The sequence below is a fragment of the Bactrocera latifrons genome, unplaced genomic scaffold, assembly GCF_001853355.1.
Source record: "Bactrocera latifrons isolate USDA-ARS-PBARC rearing strain unplaced genomic scaffold, ASM185335v1 scaffold_41, whole genome shotgun sequence".
Classification (NCBI taxonomy): Eukaryota; Metazoa; Arthropoda; class Insecta; order Diptera; family Tephritidae; genus Bactrocera; species Bactrocera latifrons.
The window spans coordinates 79691-96994 of NW_017537057.1; the positions used below are offsets into that span (position 1 = coordinate 79691).

The 17304-nt window shown below is 41.0% G+C and overlaps 2 protein-coding genes across 3 annotated transcripts in view; both read right to left on the reverse strand.

The window, feature by feature from the left end:
- Positions 1–1389, reverse strand: part of LOC108972581 (transmembrane protein 65) — a 42216-nt gene extending 40827 nt beyond the window's left edge. For both annotated transcript variants that reach the window (XM_018939217.1, XM_018939216.1), the window contains exon 1: positions 299–1389. In XM_018939217.1, coding sequence (XP_018794762.1) covers positions 299–782 — 484 coding nt within the window. In that variant the 5' untranslated portion in view covers positions 783–1389. The remainder of the gene's footprint in view (positions 1–298) is intronic.
- Positions 1390–1940: 551 nt separating this feature from the next.
- The window catches only part of LOC108972620 (probable chitinase 3), a 20794-nt gene continuing 5430 nt past the window's right edge, over positions 1941–17304 (reverse strand). Inside the window, exons 2-8 of the mRNA XM_018939271.1 lie at positions 11291–11526; positions 6066–9989; positions 5808–5993; positions 5467–5746; positions 4022–5404; positions 3706–3943; positions 1941–3647 (exon numbers count right to left, since the gene is read on the reverse strand). Coding sequence (XP_018794816.1) covers positions 2213–3647; positions 3706–3943; positions 4022–5404; positions 5467–5746; positions 5808–5993; positions 6066–9989; positions 11291–11329 — 7485 coding nt within the window. The 5' untranslated portion in view covers positions 11330–11526 and the 3' untranslated portion in view covers positions 1941–2212. The remainder of the gene's footprint in view (positions 3648–3705; positions 3944–4021; positions 5405–5466; positions 5747–5807; positions 5994–6065; positions 9990–11290; positions 11527–17304) is intronic.

The window sequence follows — 17304 nt, forward strand, 5'->3', positions numbered from 1 at the left end:
TTCGGTGAATTTATTTTCAGAAACGTAGTTTTGCTATGCAGTGGCTTAATTATGTGAGCACAAGTGTATATGTACAAGCATATGTAGTACATTGTATGTTATGAATTTACAATGACAGAATCTTGAATGTTTAAACGAGACGAAAATATTTTGTAGCTTAAACAAACTCAGATAAATAACAAAAAAATTTAGAAAACTTATTATATACGTATAAAAATGCCTTTGTAATCAGTATATCAATCAACTGCAAAACATTTCCACATCACGATGCTGTATCATTCTCGTGGAACGTACATACCTTCATAGCCCGCCCGTTGGCGATCAGAATCATACTTCGCTAGCGCATTCTTGATTGCCTCACGCTCCGAATCCTTTAAATTGTAGACCAATTCACGCGCGCGTTCCGAACACAAAGGCTCATGAGCCGTATCGGTTGGATATTTGCCGCGTAACGGCGTTATAGCTTGTGTACAAATATTGGTATGCGGCTGACGGAAGTTACTATGGCGGTTTTGACTATTGTTTAGCGGTCGAGGAAGGTAGGCATGTTGATAACGTTGCTGCAAAAATATGCCGGCAATGCTAGTAGCGCTGGCAGTGAAATTGGTGTTCACTAAAGGGTTGGCGAGCGTGGTGCCACCTACGAAATTCAACTGATTTCGCTGGTTTCCCAATTGTGTTAATAATCGTGTTTGTTGTTTGTTTGTGTGTATTTGTTGCGGTTGGAATAAACGCAAACAAGTCCGCGCATAACGCACTAGTTGGTATTTATCTGCTTGCATTTTTACTAACTTAATTAAATATTTATATTTATGACTAATAATAGAACAAATTACACTTTTGTTTTGATTATTTTTTTGCTTTGTAAAGAAAGCTCGATTGAATCACAGTTTAAAGCGCGCACAATATTTCTTTTGTAATAATTATGTACATATATTAAATTTCATGTATCAGCTACGCTATGTTACTAAGTATGTAAATGACGTCACGTAAGCACTTGGCGCGGGACTGCCACTACACTTTTTCTGTTGAGGTAACACAGTATCACTATTCAAAGCGTGTGCTTAACAATTTTATACTCAACTAAAAATTTCCTCAACACTCACACAACAGCAATGCAAAATCAGTTAAAAATAGCACGAAATTTCGTTGTACACCCGAATATTGGCGTTGTTGACGCGGCGCTTTAACAAAACCGACTATCACTGGCCTTCTTTTGCTTTCCGTGTGTTTACTGGTTTTGCATGTTGGTCCACAAAAGCTCGGCGAATTTTCTTGACCAAAATCTTTCCAGTTAGTTGCGCTTTTATCTGCTTTCCCACCACTTCAAATTTGTTGTCCAACACATATGTAAAAAAAAATAAAAAGTTATTTTCAGCTGAAGTGACTTTCGAAGCTCAACAGCTGTTTCGCACACACGGTTGTATTCTTAGTTAAATGATAAATACTAGGAATGTCATGGAATGTGGAACAAAGGGCGGTGGATATTTATTACTGTTTTAGGTAGTGAACTGATGATTTTTGAATACAAATTTAAATTTTTTTACTTTTTAATAAAAACCCAAAATTAGATCCTTACATTTATTAAATGTTTTTTTTCACGCGAACTAATCGCTGAGCTTTGGAGCTATCGATCTGAAATTATTTATATGTTTTTTTTTCTTTTCAAGAAGATGTTTATCCGTCGGAACTGTAGACATTGTACCACTTTAGGAAATAGCATCCATGCTTCTTTTTTTATATCTTTTCGTGCTAAAAATCGTACCCGGGGGTATTATAGCTTCGGGCACATCGAAGTTACTAGACTAAAAAGTCATCTAAGCTAGTAATACCTAAGGCGCTTATCGATCTTGTATTCCGGCACCCAATATCATGGCAATAGTAGAAATATAATTTTTTTTTTTTTAGATTAAATCATTTTATTTTTATTAATGAATTTATTGAGTATCTTATAAAAGTATTTTAATATCAAGGTTTTCGTTTTCTTCAAAATCGTATCTAATCCTATAAGTATAAAAATTAAAACTATTATATTGCTATTTTAGAATTCATATTGCTGTAAGCATATTCGATTTAAATTTAGCGATCTTGAAAACAGATTTCTAATAAACCGATATTACATTTATATTGATTTAAATATCGAATATTGGCACGAGAGTATGAGTATATTGTATACTAAAACTGTAGACGCGTTCTCTGTCTCCCTTCATCATTACGTGCAATCTTGCGCTCTTTGACCCGGTATGCCACGCAACTCTTGCGTGAGCGTGCGCAGCAGTGGATATTTACCACAGCCGCAGCGTCCACGGAAATCATCCAAATCCAAAGCCCAAACCATACCACCCCCCAGACCCAAACTTTTGACAAATTGCGCTTTACGACGTATCTCCGACACATCGTCATATGAAACCCACTGATTGCCGTTGTAAGCATACGGACCGATACGTCCCTGAGCATCATGTTCCACTGACCAACCACCACCATTGACCTTCTCACATATTTCATAGTAGGCTAGGAAACCTGCAGAGCGTGTAAATGCGCCCGCTTGTCCGGGACCTGTTGATTTAGCATTGAGTCCATGTTGCCTGACCTCCGTCAGTGTAAACGATTGACCATATAATGGCATGCCCATAACAAGTTTCTCACGTGGTGCGCCATTTTGTAACCAATAGTGAATACTGAAGTTGCCATTAAAATATTCATTCGTATCGCCCTCGAGGTAGTACAGCGGTGCTACATGACCCGTTTGCTTATCCCAGTTTCCATGGAAGTCATATGTCATGACAGCAATCCAGTCGAAGTAACGCGCCAACTGTGGCACATCATAACCAGCATCGATAACCACTTTACTGGGCGAAACGGCAGCGGATAACAGAAGTCCACGCGGTTTGAAAGCCACGGATAGTTCGCGCACCAGTGCAACAAAACCTTCTTTCTCGGCTGCTGAACCCTTTTTGCAATCAACTTGCCAGCATACTGGATACTCCCAGTCCAAATCGAGACCCTCAAAACCATATTTGTCGACGAAGGCAAGTACGCTCTGTATGAAACGTGCACGTGCCTCTGGATCCAACACTAAACGTGCATATTTGCTGCCCAATGAATCATTCCAACCGCCAATGGCGATTGTCACGCGTATACCCTTCTTCTTGTAGGCAACTACGCGTTCATAGAAATGATTATCGATGTCGGCCCACGAGTCGTGTGTGCGTATGGTCAACGAGTTACCGTCTAGTACAGCGAAACCGTAAACTATATGAGTGCAGAGGTTTTCATCAATATCTTCCGGCACATATTTGCCCTCACCCGGCCGGTACCAAGCCCAGTTGGTAAAGTAGCAGACGACCTTATAATCGCCGGAACCGGTTATTGGTGGCAAAGTGGGAGGTTTTGGACGTGATGTTGGCTTTTTGCTGGGTGTCTGTGATGGCTTTTTGGTCGGCTTCGTAGGACGTGGCGATGTTGGTGCTGCTGTTGGTTTCGGACGGCTTGTTGCCTTCGAGGGCTGTGGACGCGTTGTTGTAATGCTTGTGGGTTTAGGGCGCTGCGGTACTGGCCGCTTTGTGGTTGCCTCTTGTCGCATAGAACATTTGGTATTTTGCGGCCAATCACAGTAAAATTGATTCCAATAAAGACCGACCGGACAGCTAAGAAGTTACAGACAACGTATTAAAACGGCATACATTTTTAACTGTGGTTTATTACCTTTGTACGATCAATTTTTCAAATTGACAAATGTAGTACTTGTTGCAGTCGGTTTCGTGAGCCACGAAGCTTCGTCCATTACAGGGCTTCTCCACCTCGGTTCCGAAGTCTTCTAGCGGAGAGTTTTGTATCTGTTGAGATGAGTCGAAATATTCACTGGCGTATGTAGGATTTGGTTTTGGTGCACCCGGTTTTGGCTTGGCGGTATAAGCTTGCGACGGACCGCTATCAGAAGCAACTGCAAGATAGAAAAAATGGTTAAGTAAATTGTTCGAAACAAAGCTCAAATTGCTAGAAAATTTCAGCAATTACTTACTCATGGCATGCTGCTTCTGTTCTAGTACACACTTTGGTGCCACGCCCGGATAATTTCGCAATACACGATTAATAGTTTTAAGCAGTGGATAAGTTTCACAATCGCACAAATTTTTGAAGTCATCCAAGTCGAGAGCCCAAATCATAGCGCCACCTAGGCCCAACGCACGAACATATTCACTCTTATGTCTGATCATTGAAATGTCATCGAAGGAGACCCACTGATCGCGTTGGAAGGCATACGGTCCCATGCGACCACGTGGATCACGGACTACATTCCAACCACGCTGACGTACATACGAGCAGATCTCATAGTAAGCAAGGAAACCACGTGCGCGTGTCGCTTCACCCGCTTCTCCGCCGCCATAAGTTGGCGCATTCAAGTCATGATCGGCTGCTTGTGCCAATGAGAACGATTGGCCATACATTGGCATACCCATTATGATCTTTTGTCGGTCAGCGCCATTTTGCAACCAATAGTTTATGGAGAAATTGGCATTAAAAGTTTCAGTGCCCGCTGGATGGTCATACATAGGAGCTACATGTCCAGTCTTCTTATCCCATTGACCATGGAAGTCATATGTCATAACGGCGATCCAGTCAAAGTAATATGAGAGTGTTGCCACATCATAACCAGCATCAATTACTTTCTTATTCGGCGAGACTGCAGATGACAACAGTAGTCCCTTTGGTTTGAAGGCCTGCGATAGCTCACGCACCAATGCAGTGAATGCACCCTTTTCATCGGGTGTACCCTTCGTGCAGTCCACTTGCCAGCATACTGGGTATTCCCAATCCAGATCAAGACCATCGAAGTTGTACTTCTGTATGAATTCTACAACATGGTTTATAAAACGTGCTCTGGCCGCCGCATTGCGTACCAAACGTGCGTACTTATCACCGGCTGAGTCATTCCAGCCACCAATGGCCACGGTCACCTTTACACCCTTTTTACGGAAGGCCACAACTCGTTCATAGAACTTATTGTCCAAATCGGCCCAAGAGTCATGTGGCTGTATGGTAAGCGTTTCGCGATTGAGCACCGCAAAACCATACACAATGTGTGTGCAAAGGTCTGGGTCAATGTCTTCGGGCAAGAATTTGCCACCATTCTGTCGATACCAGGCCCAATTAGTGAAATAACAGACAACTTTGAATTCGGAAGGCGAAGCTTCATTTTCGGTGCCTGTGCCAGTGTGCGTGCCATCACCCGTTTCTTCGATAGACTCCACTTCTTCCACATCACCATTGGGATCGATGACATTTTCTTCGGCTAAGCCGGTCTCTATATCTTCCGGTATGACGGAACTTTCAATGCCATTTACATCCTCACCTGACTCAGCTTCCACAGTGGGTGTAATTGGTTCATTTGCACTAAGGCCAGCTGAAAATACGTTTGTGCATTAGTCATACACGCCTTTTGAATTCAACTTAATGCATACTCACGCAATTCTTCATAATCCTTTGGTGGATCTTTCAACACATCGTGTATTTGTGTGAGCAGTGGATGTACACCATCTCCACAACGATTGCGGAAATCGTCCAAGTCCAAGGCCCATACCATACCACCACCCAAATTTAAGGCTCGCACCAATTGAGACTTTTTACGAATCATGGCGGGGTCATCGAATGACACCCACTGTGTGCCTTTACGTGCATAAGGTCCCATACGTCCTTGTTCATCCTGTATTACTTCCCAGCCATCATTCTTAATGCGATCACAAATCTTGAGAAGAGAACGTTTGTTATTTATATGACTTCAATCACTTAATTTAACATTGTCATACCTCATAGTAGGCCAAGAAACCTGCCGCACGTGTAAACTCGCCTGCCTTGCCAGGACCGGGTGCCTTAGCATTGAGACCGTTGAAGTTGGCATTCTCCAGCGTGAAAGACTGACCATATAGCGGCATGCCCATAACAATTTTACGTGAGGGCGCGCCCTTTTCAATCCAGTAGTTCAGGGAGAAATTCTGCAAGAGAACAATAAGGATGAGTGGATGTTAGTGTCTCGGAAAATGTCATAACAAACATGTATCACTTACGGCGTTGAAGTAGTCGATATCATCTTCGGGATGGTAGAACAGTGGCGCAACATGTCCAGTCTTTTTATCCCATTGACCATGGAAGTCATAGGTCATTACAGCAATCCAGTCAAAGTATGTAGCTAACTGCGGTACATCATAACCTGCATCTATAATCTTCTTGCTGGGCGACACCGCAGTTGAGAGCAGTAAGCCACGTGGCTTGAACTCCTCCGAGAGCTCTCGCACCAAAGCCGTAAATGCTTGCTTCTCATCCGGCACACCCTTACTGCAATCCGTCTGCCAGCACACTGGATATTCCCAATCCAGATCGAGACCTTCAAAACCATACTTTTCCAGGAACTCAACGGCATGCTTGACGAAACGCGCCCTTGCAGCGGGATTGCGAACAAGTCTACTGTATTTGTCACCTTGCGAATCATTCCAACCACCCAAGGCGAGACTCACCTTCACACCCTTGCTTCGCAAACCACTGACGCGTGTATAGAACTTGTTATCGATATCTGCCCAGGAATCGTGTGTACGTAGCACAAGGTTGGAATAATCCAGCACAGCGAAGCCATAAACAATGTGCGTACACAAGTCTGTATTGATGTCATCTGGTGTATAACGTCCCGCACCTTTGCGGTACCAAGCCCAGTTAGTGAAGTAGCAGACCACCTTATAGTAACCGTCTAGCGGTGCCAGTTCTGGCTTATCAGTTGGATATGTGGGACGTGGTGCACGCGTTGTCGTTGTTGTTGTGGTTGGCGCGGGACGCTTTGTGGGTTTCGGTTTCACAACACCCGGGCTTCCTTGCGCAATTTCATTTTCACCATGTTCGGAACTCTCAACCTCGCTGACACCGTAACCACTCTCGTCTTGTGTACACTTAGCTGACAAAGGCCAATCACAGGTGCTTAATGCCTCGTTGAAGTGAAGACCTGGTCCACAATCACCACCCTGCAATCGATTCCACAAACAGAAAAGGAATTTGGAGCAGTCGCCTGGGTAGGCTACACGTTCTTCGCCGTCACAAGGATCGTTGGGGTTGGAGTTTCGCAGTGCAAGTAGATTGCCGGAACGTAGCGCTTGTGACTTCACACGACGTAAGTACTGCCTGGTAGTAACGCACTGTACATTTTCGGGCCAATCGCAAATCTGTTTTATACCATCCCAGTGCAGATCACCACCGCAAGAGTTCGGCACCAAAGCACCATTTACACAAATATAGTACTGATCGCATTTTTTGTGGGTATAGTACTCACCCTCGTTACATTTGGCGCTTGGACGTTGTGGTTTGACGGGTCGTTGAGGTTTACGAGTAGGTTTACGTGATGGCTTACGGGATGGTTTTGAAGTTGGTTTCTTCGATGGTTTGCTTGAGGTTTGCGGCGAATTGGTAGTGGGGGCAAGAGTAATGGGATGACGAGTGGTTTTCTTGCTCACACTCGTAGAGGCAGGTTTGACGGTAGTACGACGTGTGGGTGGGCGAACAGTTGTACCCGGCGATTTTGTGGGCCGTGTGGTAGCTGAGTTAGAAGTTGCAACGGGTTTGTTTTTCACAGAACACTGTGCAGCCTCAGGCCAGTCACAATTTTTGCTCTGATCATTCCAGTGTAAACCACCAGGGCAGAATTGTTGATGGAGTTCACCAACAGCGATACACTGATAGTAGGCATTACAGTTAGAGCGATCTGCATAGAATTTACCAGGCTGACAGTTCGATGCTTGCACCACTGGACGCACCACGGCTGGAGAAGGAATTGTCGTATGTTCAGGGCGATTTGGATGACGCGTGGTTGTTGGACGTCTGGTGGTTGTTGTTGTAGTAGTCGTAGTCGTTGTTCTTCGGGTAGTGGTTGGTCTTGGTGTGGTGGACGTAGTCGTTGGCGTCCACCAGGGTGTGGTCGATGTGGAACTGCTTGTTGGCCACCACGTTGTTGGTGCAGTCGGTGATGTGTGATCATGTTGCTGAGAAGTCGTGCTACTCACCGAGCCATCACTACTCACAGTGGTCATTACAGGCGGTATAGGTGTAACTGGCGCCACTGGTCGGTCACAATTTATACGATGTGGCGGCTCGGTGTTAAGCAGTCCTAAGGCGCGATTAATTGCTTTGAGTAATGGGAAGGCTTCACTGCAGCAACGATTTTGGAAATCATCCAAATCGACAGTCCAAGCAGCAACGCCACCAAAATCGTTATTTGCTGCATAACGTGCTTTTGCCTCCACAGAAGCAGGATCCTCATAGCCGACCCATTGGTTGCGCAACATTGCGAAGGGACCCGATTTGCGCTCGCCGTCACGTCCCTCTAGCCATTTGTCTTTGCGTATGCGCTGACAGATCTCGTAGTAGGCCAGCATACCTGGCTGTTTGGTGAATTCGCCGGGTTCGCCTGGTGCCGAAGAGGCTACTCCTTCGCCTACTAAAGTAGTGCTGGCGCGATCAAGTGTAAATGATTGTCCATAGAATGGAATACCCATAATAAGTTTTTCTCGTTTGGCGCCAGATTTAATCAGCAGTTGCATGGCGTAATCAGTATTGTATTGCGGATAACGATCGCCTTGGCGTCCATAGAGCGGACTAACATGACCAGTGCGTCCTTCCCAAGCGCCGTGATAGTCATAAGTCATTACGGTCATAAAATCAACCAGCTTCGATAGTTCGGCTAGTTCGTAGGCTTCAGTGATGATTTCCTTGTAACCAGATAGAGCAACGCCGAGTTGTAGCTTCTTGTCAACACGGTCGAACTCATTACGTATTTCGCGTATCAATTTGGTCAAATTGGGTTTATCGCTTGCCGGACCTTTCGAGCAATCGCTTTGCCAACATTTYGGATAATTCCAATCCAAATGTAGACCGGCGAAACCATTACGTTTGAGGAAACCAACTAAATTGGAGGCAAAAACTTTACGTTTTATCTCATCGCCCGCAAGTCTGGAATATTTATCGCCGGCAGAATCGGTCCAACCACCCAAAGCGATCAGAACGGGCACACCCGATTGCACTGCACGATTGTAATATTGATTCTCTACATCGACCCAAGGATCAAATTCTTTGATAGTCAGATGATCTGGATCCAGAGCGGCAAAGGAATAAATAATGGCCGTACACAAGCTGCTATCGAGATTTTCCGGCACAAATTTGCCATCCGCTTTACGGTAGAAAGCCCAATTTGTTATGTGACATAAAACCTTCGGAGAACTGTTGTAATTTTTACGTGCCGGCGGTGCAGATTTCAGATGCGTCGGCGCACCATAATATTCACCAATATCGCCATTTTGACTATGAGTCAGCGCACCATAACCGAATTGCTCGCGTAGCAGCTCAACGTCGTCTTGTTGATCGAAGTGCTCCACCTCAACGTCCTTCAACAGCTGTTGATAGGGGGAACCAGCGCGATATGGTTGTGGCAAATACTTGTCATCCAGCGCTGGGGCTACAAAGGCGGCATATTTGTCCGAAACCATCCAAGGATCGGGCGCATCAAACACTTCTGTATTGCCGTTCACATCCACAAAGATTGTGTCCTGCAATTTCTGCGGATCTGCCTCGGTGGCGGTGGTGCTGCGTACCAAATCGGCATTCGAAACTAGTTCTGAGTCCTCATTTTCATCTTCTTCCTCATCTATTGGTAGCGACTCAACGGAGTCACGTATAAATGAACGCACGCCGAAGGAATCGCTTAATTGGCTAAGTTTACGTAAATTCACCGATGGCACGCTTTCTACAGCGCTGCGCAGCGGCAGGAAGACATCGCCAAAAGAAGGACGCATACTGAATCTGCTGAGCGTCTGTATAGCCTGATCCTTGATCGGCACGCTCTCCACAGCCGAGCGTACAAAACTGCCTGTGGAGTGCGACGCTGGCTCGATGGCATGCACTTCGGGTGCCTCAATGCGTATGTGCGCCAACGTTTGACTGCTCAGATAGCAGAGTAGCTGTGTAGTGTAGTGTAAAGTGGAAAAGTAAGTTATTTTATAAAGTAATTAAAAATTATTTTAATAAAATTTTATTTTAAGTTGAGATTTTGTAAAAGTAGTCTATAGTAGTGGAGTATAGTACTCGGATATCCTCACACACTTTGATTTCATAACAGATCACTTGTATCATAGAGTCGCTAATAGCCATAAAGGTGGCAGTAGATCAGCTGTTCTAGAGAATAGTATATTTCAAAGTAGTTATCATTCACTCGGATAATATAGCGGGGATACTAGCCTTGAACTTATTTACACTGCGTTCAGGGTTGGTCGAAGAGTGCCTACCGTCTCTATCATTAGCATCGAGTGTATGTCTTTATGGGTGCCGGAATCGCAGGAAATTGCATAGCTGACAAGATAGCAAGAAAAGGTGCCATAAAACCGCTACCGGTAGAATGGAATGGTACTACTAGATAGCTCGGTTTCGCCACCATCGGTGCCAAGATCGGGGGCATGAGATCCAGTGATCTATTTGCCCTCAGTAAGGCTAGCTTCTCCCGAATTGTGGGGCTTTTAACAGGCCATTGCCCATTGGCGTTCATGCTGTAATGTTGGGAACCAGGCGCCATATGCAGAAGCTGTGTGGAAGAAGATGAGGTGAAAACAACTCAGTACTTCCTTCTTGACTGTCTTATATTTGGAGGTCAAGTCTTAAATACTTGGGAACACATACCTTTAGACATTCCCACGAACTGACGTGAGCGGAAGTTAAACGCCTGTACGAATTTGTATTGGCTACGAAGCCTTTTCCTAATTTATAAATTCGAACACAGGAGTTCTTCTTTTCTATGGCTTCACAAAGGACTATATATATCAGTCCACGTTCGACCTTCTATCACGCATCCAACCTAATCTGACATAGTCTATACGGAGCAAGTATTTCAATGGTTAAATAGCATAAAATAGTGAACTCTCCTTTTAAGTTCCATTGTGGTGAGGTTACCGTTTTTTTGAACTGATGAAAACCCTCATGTGATTATTCTTTTATAAATTTGGAATTACATGGTCCATATTTCAAAACTTCGTTGCAGTCTAAACCCACAATAACCTCAAATAACAAAATATTGCATGAATTTGGTTGAATAATTTGAACCTCCGACTAAATATGTAGCTGAACATGCTTTTATTGTTCTTCTTTATCTGAAATTTTTTCTGCTCATGCAATCAAATTGTGATTGAAAATCTTTACAAATGATGGCACAGGGGATTTCGAGCGAAAACAAAGTTGAATTTCGATCACACTATTAATCATTGTAACTTACCAGCATGCAAGCCGCTGCACCACCGCTCCCAACGCCCATTTTGGTGTGCTTTGTAGCAGTAGCTTTCTTTTATCACTGCTGTTCGACGCCGGGATCTGTGCCGCCGTCCTCGATGGACTTGTGTTATATGCGTTTCTTCGTTGCTGTTACTCGCGTGTGCTTCTTGTCTTGTCGCTCTTGTTTTTGTTTACAAATGGCTACCGTTTGTATGAGTAATTAATTCCGCGTTATACCGTCTGCAAAGATAAGTAAGAAGAAGCGCATAAAGAATTGTTATTAAGAATCACGCACAAATGTTAGTAATTTGTCTGTCAAATCTGCACAATGCCCTTGGTAAAGACGAGTTGTTTGTCACAGTCACAGCACGTACACTTCTCCGCTTAAGCTGCTGCTTCTTCTTGTTCTTTTTATTGAATGGTCATATAAAATTATATGTGCTATAATAAATTTCCAGCGACTTTGTGAGCAATTTCGTTTCCACTGAAGCCACTCTCACTGTCGACGCATGCGAAAGGCGTCGAAGTTGCCCGCTTGATCGCCGATAAACAAATGAAAGTTGTAAAAAAATTCAACCTAACTCGATAGCTTGTAAAATATTTTCATTTCAATGAATAAATACAATTAATAACAACAACAAAACTGATAATGATTAGTATTAAAAGCTTGAAATGTGTTATAAGCCAACAAAAAGCGAAAAAAATATATATAATAATAATAAAAACACAATGTGATTCCCTGACGCACATCTGTATAAGGGAAGCCGCCATTGTGCGTGTCCTGCATGCAAATCACCACACACACACCCACATACACATATGTACATATGTATGTGCAAGTTTATGCAAGCAAACAAAGCATAAATTATGAATATGCGTTTGTATGAATAATAAAAATTGCTCTCGCTGCCAGGCGCTGACAAATCGGGAAGTGAATTTCATTGTAAAATCAATTTTAGTCACACTCCATACGAATTTTCAAGTGCCCACAACAATAACAACAAATACTTGTGTGTGGTTATTAAGGTCATTGTGTAGTGTGCGTATGCGTTTTGTATGTGTACGTCGTTTTTGCTACGAATTTGCATATGAGTAACATATGATTGATTGTTGCACACGAGCTACTCCTGACGAGCATTGATTGATCATCACAAAGAAAATCTGTTTACATTTACACATATGAGTACAGGCGGGCATGTGCATGTGACATCTTTGTTATTATTGTGCGTGCTTTAAATGCCCGCACTCACTTTACCGTTACAACATTATGCAAAGCTGAGTTGTTGGTACAGCTGTGTGTTCTTGTTGTCAGGAATGTCCGTGAATGCAAGCAATCGTGCTTTATTTTTATAATAAATGCATTATGTCTTGACTAGGTTAGGTTAGGTTGAACTGGTATTGCGGCCTCTCTATCGATACCACCTCCGGTATATCATACCGTGGGAATCCCAGATGCTTACAGCATAGTGTTGATAATTCGGCACAAGCTCATTAGCGATGCTCTATCGTTTCTTTGGTGCCTTAATCTAGACATATTCTGCAGTCTTTTTGATCTGTCAGCACCAGCCAGCGACCAGTTAGTTTCAATGAAATCGGTTCACAACCACGCCTGAAATCTCGATTATCACTTTATCATGCGAGAGTATAAAATGTTCGGTGACACCCGAACTTAGCCCTTCCTTACTTTTTTCTTTATGACTATCCGTCTACGAAGTGATTTGAGCTAGTTGATCATTTTTAAATCATGTTCTCTTGCGCTTTATATTCTTATAAATAACCCACTTCTTTGACGTTTGATAAGCAAATCACAGTCGTTTATGTGCGGAAGCAAACTTCGTTCTGTAAGAACATGAGGTATCTATATATCAAACTAGACGTCTTATGTGCTTGTGAACGATTGTATCAGATGAATTTAATCATTCAGCAATCTCTGGAATTCATTCAACGATTTGCATCGATCAACGACTTTATTTTTTCCACATCGGCTGTAAGAGACCTTCCAGGGCGTGCTCCATCTTAAAAACTGAAATTTGTCGGAACAAAATTTTGCAATCAATTTTGGCATTAATCCATATACATAATATACTTTACGTCTTGCTTAAACTATATTTTTTACCATTTTGATAGTAGAAAAGTCAAATGTGCCGAAAGTGCTACTTTCGCTCTTTCCTGTTCGATAAGATGCCACACAACAACACTTCCAAAAAGTGTTAGAAAACTTTTTACTAATAGGCATTCCTATATTATCTGTTCAAGTATATAACCTTAAAGTGGTTAAGTGTGAAGTTAGTAAGGAAAAATTTCAAAAAGATCAGCTGTTGTCATCAAACGGAACTACTTAACGGCCCAATATATTTCTTTCCCATAGATAAGCAATCTATTACACTCCATAAAATAAACATTATTTTCTAAAAGATAACCTAAATATAGGTTATTTTATTTTTTTAATTCAAAAATTTCATATTGTTCTTATTGACGTTGGCTCTGTAAGGTATAAAATGCCAATTTTTATAACTAACCTAAAATTCAATTGATTAATCAAGTATGACTTCACAACTTTAACAACACTCGAAGGTATAATCTCTCAATATATATTTTCCCTAATAAAACAACACTGAATATTGAACAATATGTGCGTCCACTTCCACTTAATTCATTGCATATTCACGCAATTTCGCATTGTGTCCCGATCATTACACCCACGAGTGCGTACGTGCTCTGAAAACATTTACCAATTAAACGCCTTCCGGATTGGCCACACAGCATTGCAATTAAAGTGTAACAAATGAATAATGAAAATGCTAAATGCCAAACTTCTCGAAATGTTCAAATGTAAACGTGCGCGATTTCCGCAAAGCATAAATAAATGTAACGCTCCAATTAAGCCACGCGCGTCTTGCGACGAAATTCTAAAGCCCAGTGAGGGTGTGTATCGGTGACTGCTGAGTGCTAACGGGTAATTAGGCGACAAAAGTAGAAAAGAACGCGACGCATTAACCACAGCACACGCGTGCGACCACAGCTATCAGAAACGCAACTGAGCGCTGACTCGCTCGGAATTCTGACTGGAAGTGATTGTTTGCCGTTGGACTGCTGACCAAAAGGCGATTGGTATGCAAGGCGATGCGCCTATTTTGCTTAAAAGTCTGTTGGCGGTTTGCGATGACAGATAGTGTGTGGTTCGATGACGGGTTGGCGGCTTAAGTGAGGGCGCATTTGCATGGCTGTTTGTTTCTTAATTTAAATGAGTTTGTGTGTATGAAATTATGTATGTATTGTGTTCTCGCCGACGCTTCAGAGAGTGTGGTTTCATATTTTGAGTTGAGTAGGTGCTTATTGAACTATTTTTTTGCAATTTTATTTTTGAAAAGTTAAACCATCGAACGCTATTACATATATGTAACACAAAATGTTCAGCTTCCGCTGTCAGATATAACCAATATATAACCATTTTATAATCAAAACACAAATTTCTACTGCATCGTTTTTCCTTCCCTTCCTTCCGTTCCGTTTGTTACGTTATTTTGTCTTTTTAGGTGACGATATGGGCAATTCGAGTTCGCTGCTTAAGTCTTTTGCTTCGCTAACATTATTGCTAATTATGACAAGTAAATTTGCTTTTGCAGCGTTCAAAGGGCCAAAACATAGCCTAGAAAATCGTCTTAATAACTTTGCTGCTAATTTATATCTTTAGCAATAATAGCTTCATTAAAGTATTAGATATAATTTTGTGTTCTTCTTCATGTATGACACACATTCTCTGCCTTTAAAGGGAAAATTTAAAACACTATATTCCTTTTTAATAATAAAAAAACAATTTTTTTGATAATTAATGACGTTAAACTAAGGCAATTTCACCTCAATTTATAAGCTAAGTGTTTTTTTTCTACATTTATGGCACTAAACTAAAAGTTTGGCATAAATCAAGTTGTTATAAAATTAATTAATTTATGAATTGGTCAACATATTTACAAACTAATTGGGTTAAAGCGATAAAATCACAAAAATGTAAATGAGAGAAAGAAGCATAAACGCTCGTAAAGCACTTGTCAAAAACATTTATAGGCTAATATCAAAAATAATATATTCAAAAGAAATATAAATTGTGTGTTTTCGTTTGAAAGGCCTAAAAATTGCGAAATAAAAATTTATGATATGTATTTTTTTAGGTTTTGAGAAAAATATTAAAAAGGGAATAAAAAATGTATTCGGGTTGTGACAAATGAAAGAACTTTTTGGAGGAATATACTCTGAATAGGTGCCGCGAAGTTTGTAACACACGAAAGGAAGCGTCCGAGACCCCATAAAGTATATACCAAACTGTGCTTGTGATGTGCTTAGTTGTCTTAGCCATGTCCGTGTATCTGCTTGTGTGTTCTCCCGTAGGTTCGTCTGCTTATATACGAATAAATACCTCAGTTTTTGAGATATCGAATTGAAATTTTGTATGCAATGTGCCCTAAGGCAGAGGTGTAATCTGAAAAGAAATACTTCAAATCGAAGCACAATAGCATTAGCTACCATACCATCTGACCAATCGAAGTTCCTGTAAGGAATTTTTATATTTATGTAAGGAAATCAAGGTGTTCGATGACAATAAATTTTGACTGCCTACGTCACAGCTCGAAATTACGCATATTTTGTTGAACTTACAATATTCTTAATTGCCCTCAACAACAACTCAGATTTCACAAAAACTTCAGAAGCTTAATTCAATTAATATTCATGGAAAATGTATATATTTGTATGCCCTATACACCAATAACAACTATCAAAACAATATCAAGCGAGTTCAATGCCCGCTTGTGGTGCAGCCACCAAGAACCAAAGCCAAGAATGACAACTTGAATGCAAATTTCTGCTGCGTAAGTTCAAGCACAAGAGACAAAAATCTTAAGAAATACATAAAAAAATTTGCATAAAAAATTTATCGGCACATTCCGCCGCTGCCAGGGATGCTGCGTATTTTCATTATCTCTGCGCAGCGTTTTTGAAGTATTTCATTTTGATTTTGGCTGTTCAAAAATCAATTTAAATATGATCAAAATAACAAAAGTTGCGCAGCATGCCAATTAAGTGACAATAACGCGCTGATTTGCATTAAAAACAGAACAAAAAAAAAAATCAAAAATCGAAAGAAGGAAGGAGAAAGGAGAAAAGTGAGCGCCGTTACAAGCTGCTGTAAATATTTGCTCTGCTTGGTTGTCGCGTTTCTTAACCTAATTTTTGAAGGCTGCTTTAGCGGGCGTTTTGCAGATTAATCAAGATTCCGACTTCTGTTTGTTGTTGTTGGCATTTTCGCGTGATTGTTTGTTGTTGACATTTTTGCATGTTTGTTTGTGTTTTCTTTCTGCGTACCTTTTCAGTGAAGCATTAAGGATATTATTAAAAGAGAAGCGGAAAAGGTGTTAGCAAAAAGCTCCACCAACCGTGAAGTTGCTACTGTAAACAAACATTAATAACGGTATAACGGTATTCGCACAGCATTCGAGCGTTCAAGTGGAAATATTCGTCATTCAAGTGGGCAGGGCTCATCAGTGGCCAATTGGGCGAACATAAGCAAAACATATTTACATATGTACATATGTGTGAAAAATATTTGAGATGCGAAATACTTCTTGATGCTGTTTAACTGTGAGTGGGCGCCTTTAGAAAAAAAAATTGTATGTTTTTTGTAATAAAAATGTTAATAAAAAAAATTAAAAAAAATAGATAAAGGAACATATTAAAAAAAATATTTATAAAAATATTAAAAAAAATTATTAAAAAAATTTTGAATCTTTAAAAACAATGTAAAGGGAATATTAATATTAAAAAACAAAAAATACGAAGTCTGTTTATGCTGCTTATTTATAATTTCAAGTTTTTAGTTCTTGACAATTTTGAAAATATTTAAAAACAATATTAAAAAATATTTACTAACAAGAAAGAAACTCAAATTCTACGAAGTCCATTTATGCTGCTCTTCTATAACTTAAAATTTTTAGTTCTTGAAAATTTTAAAAATATGAAAAACTA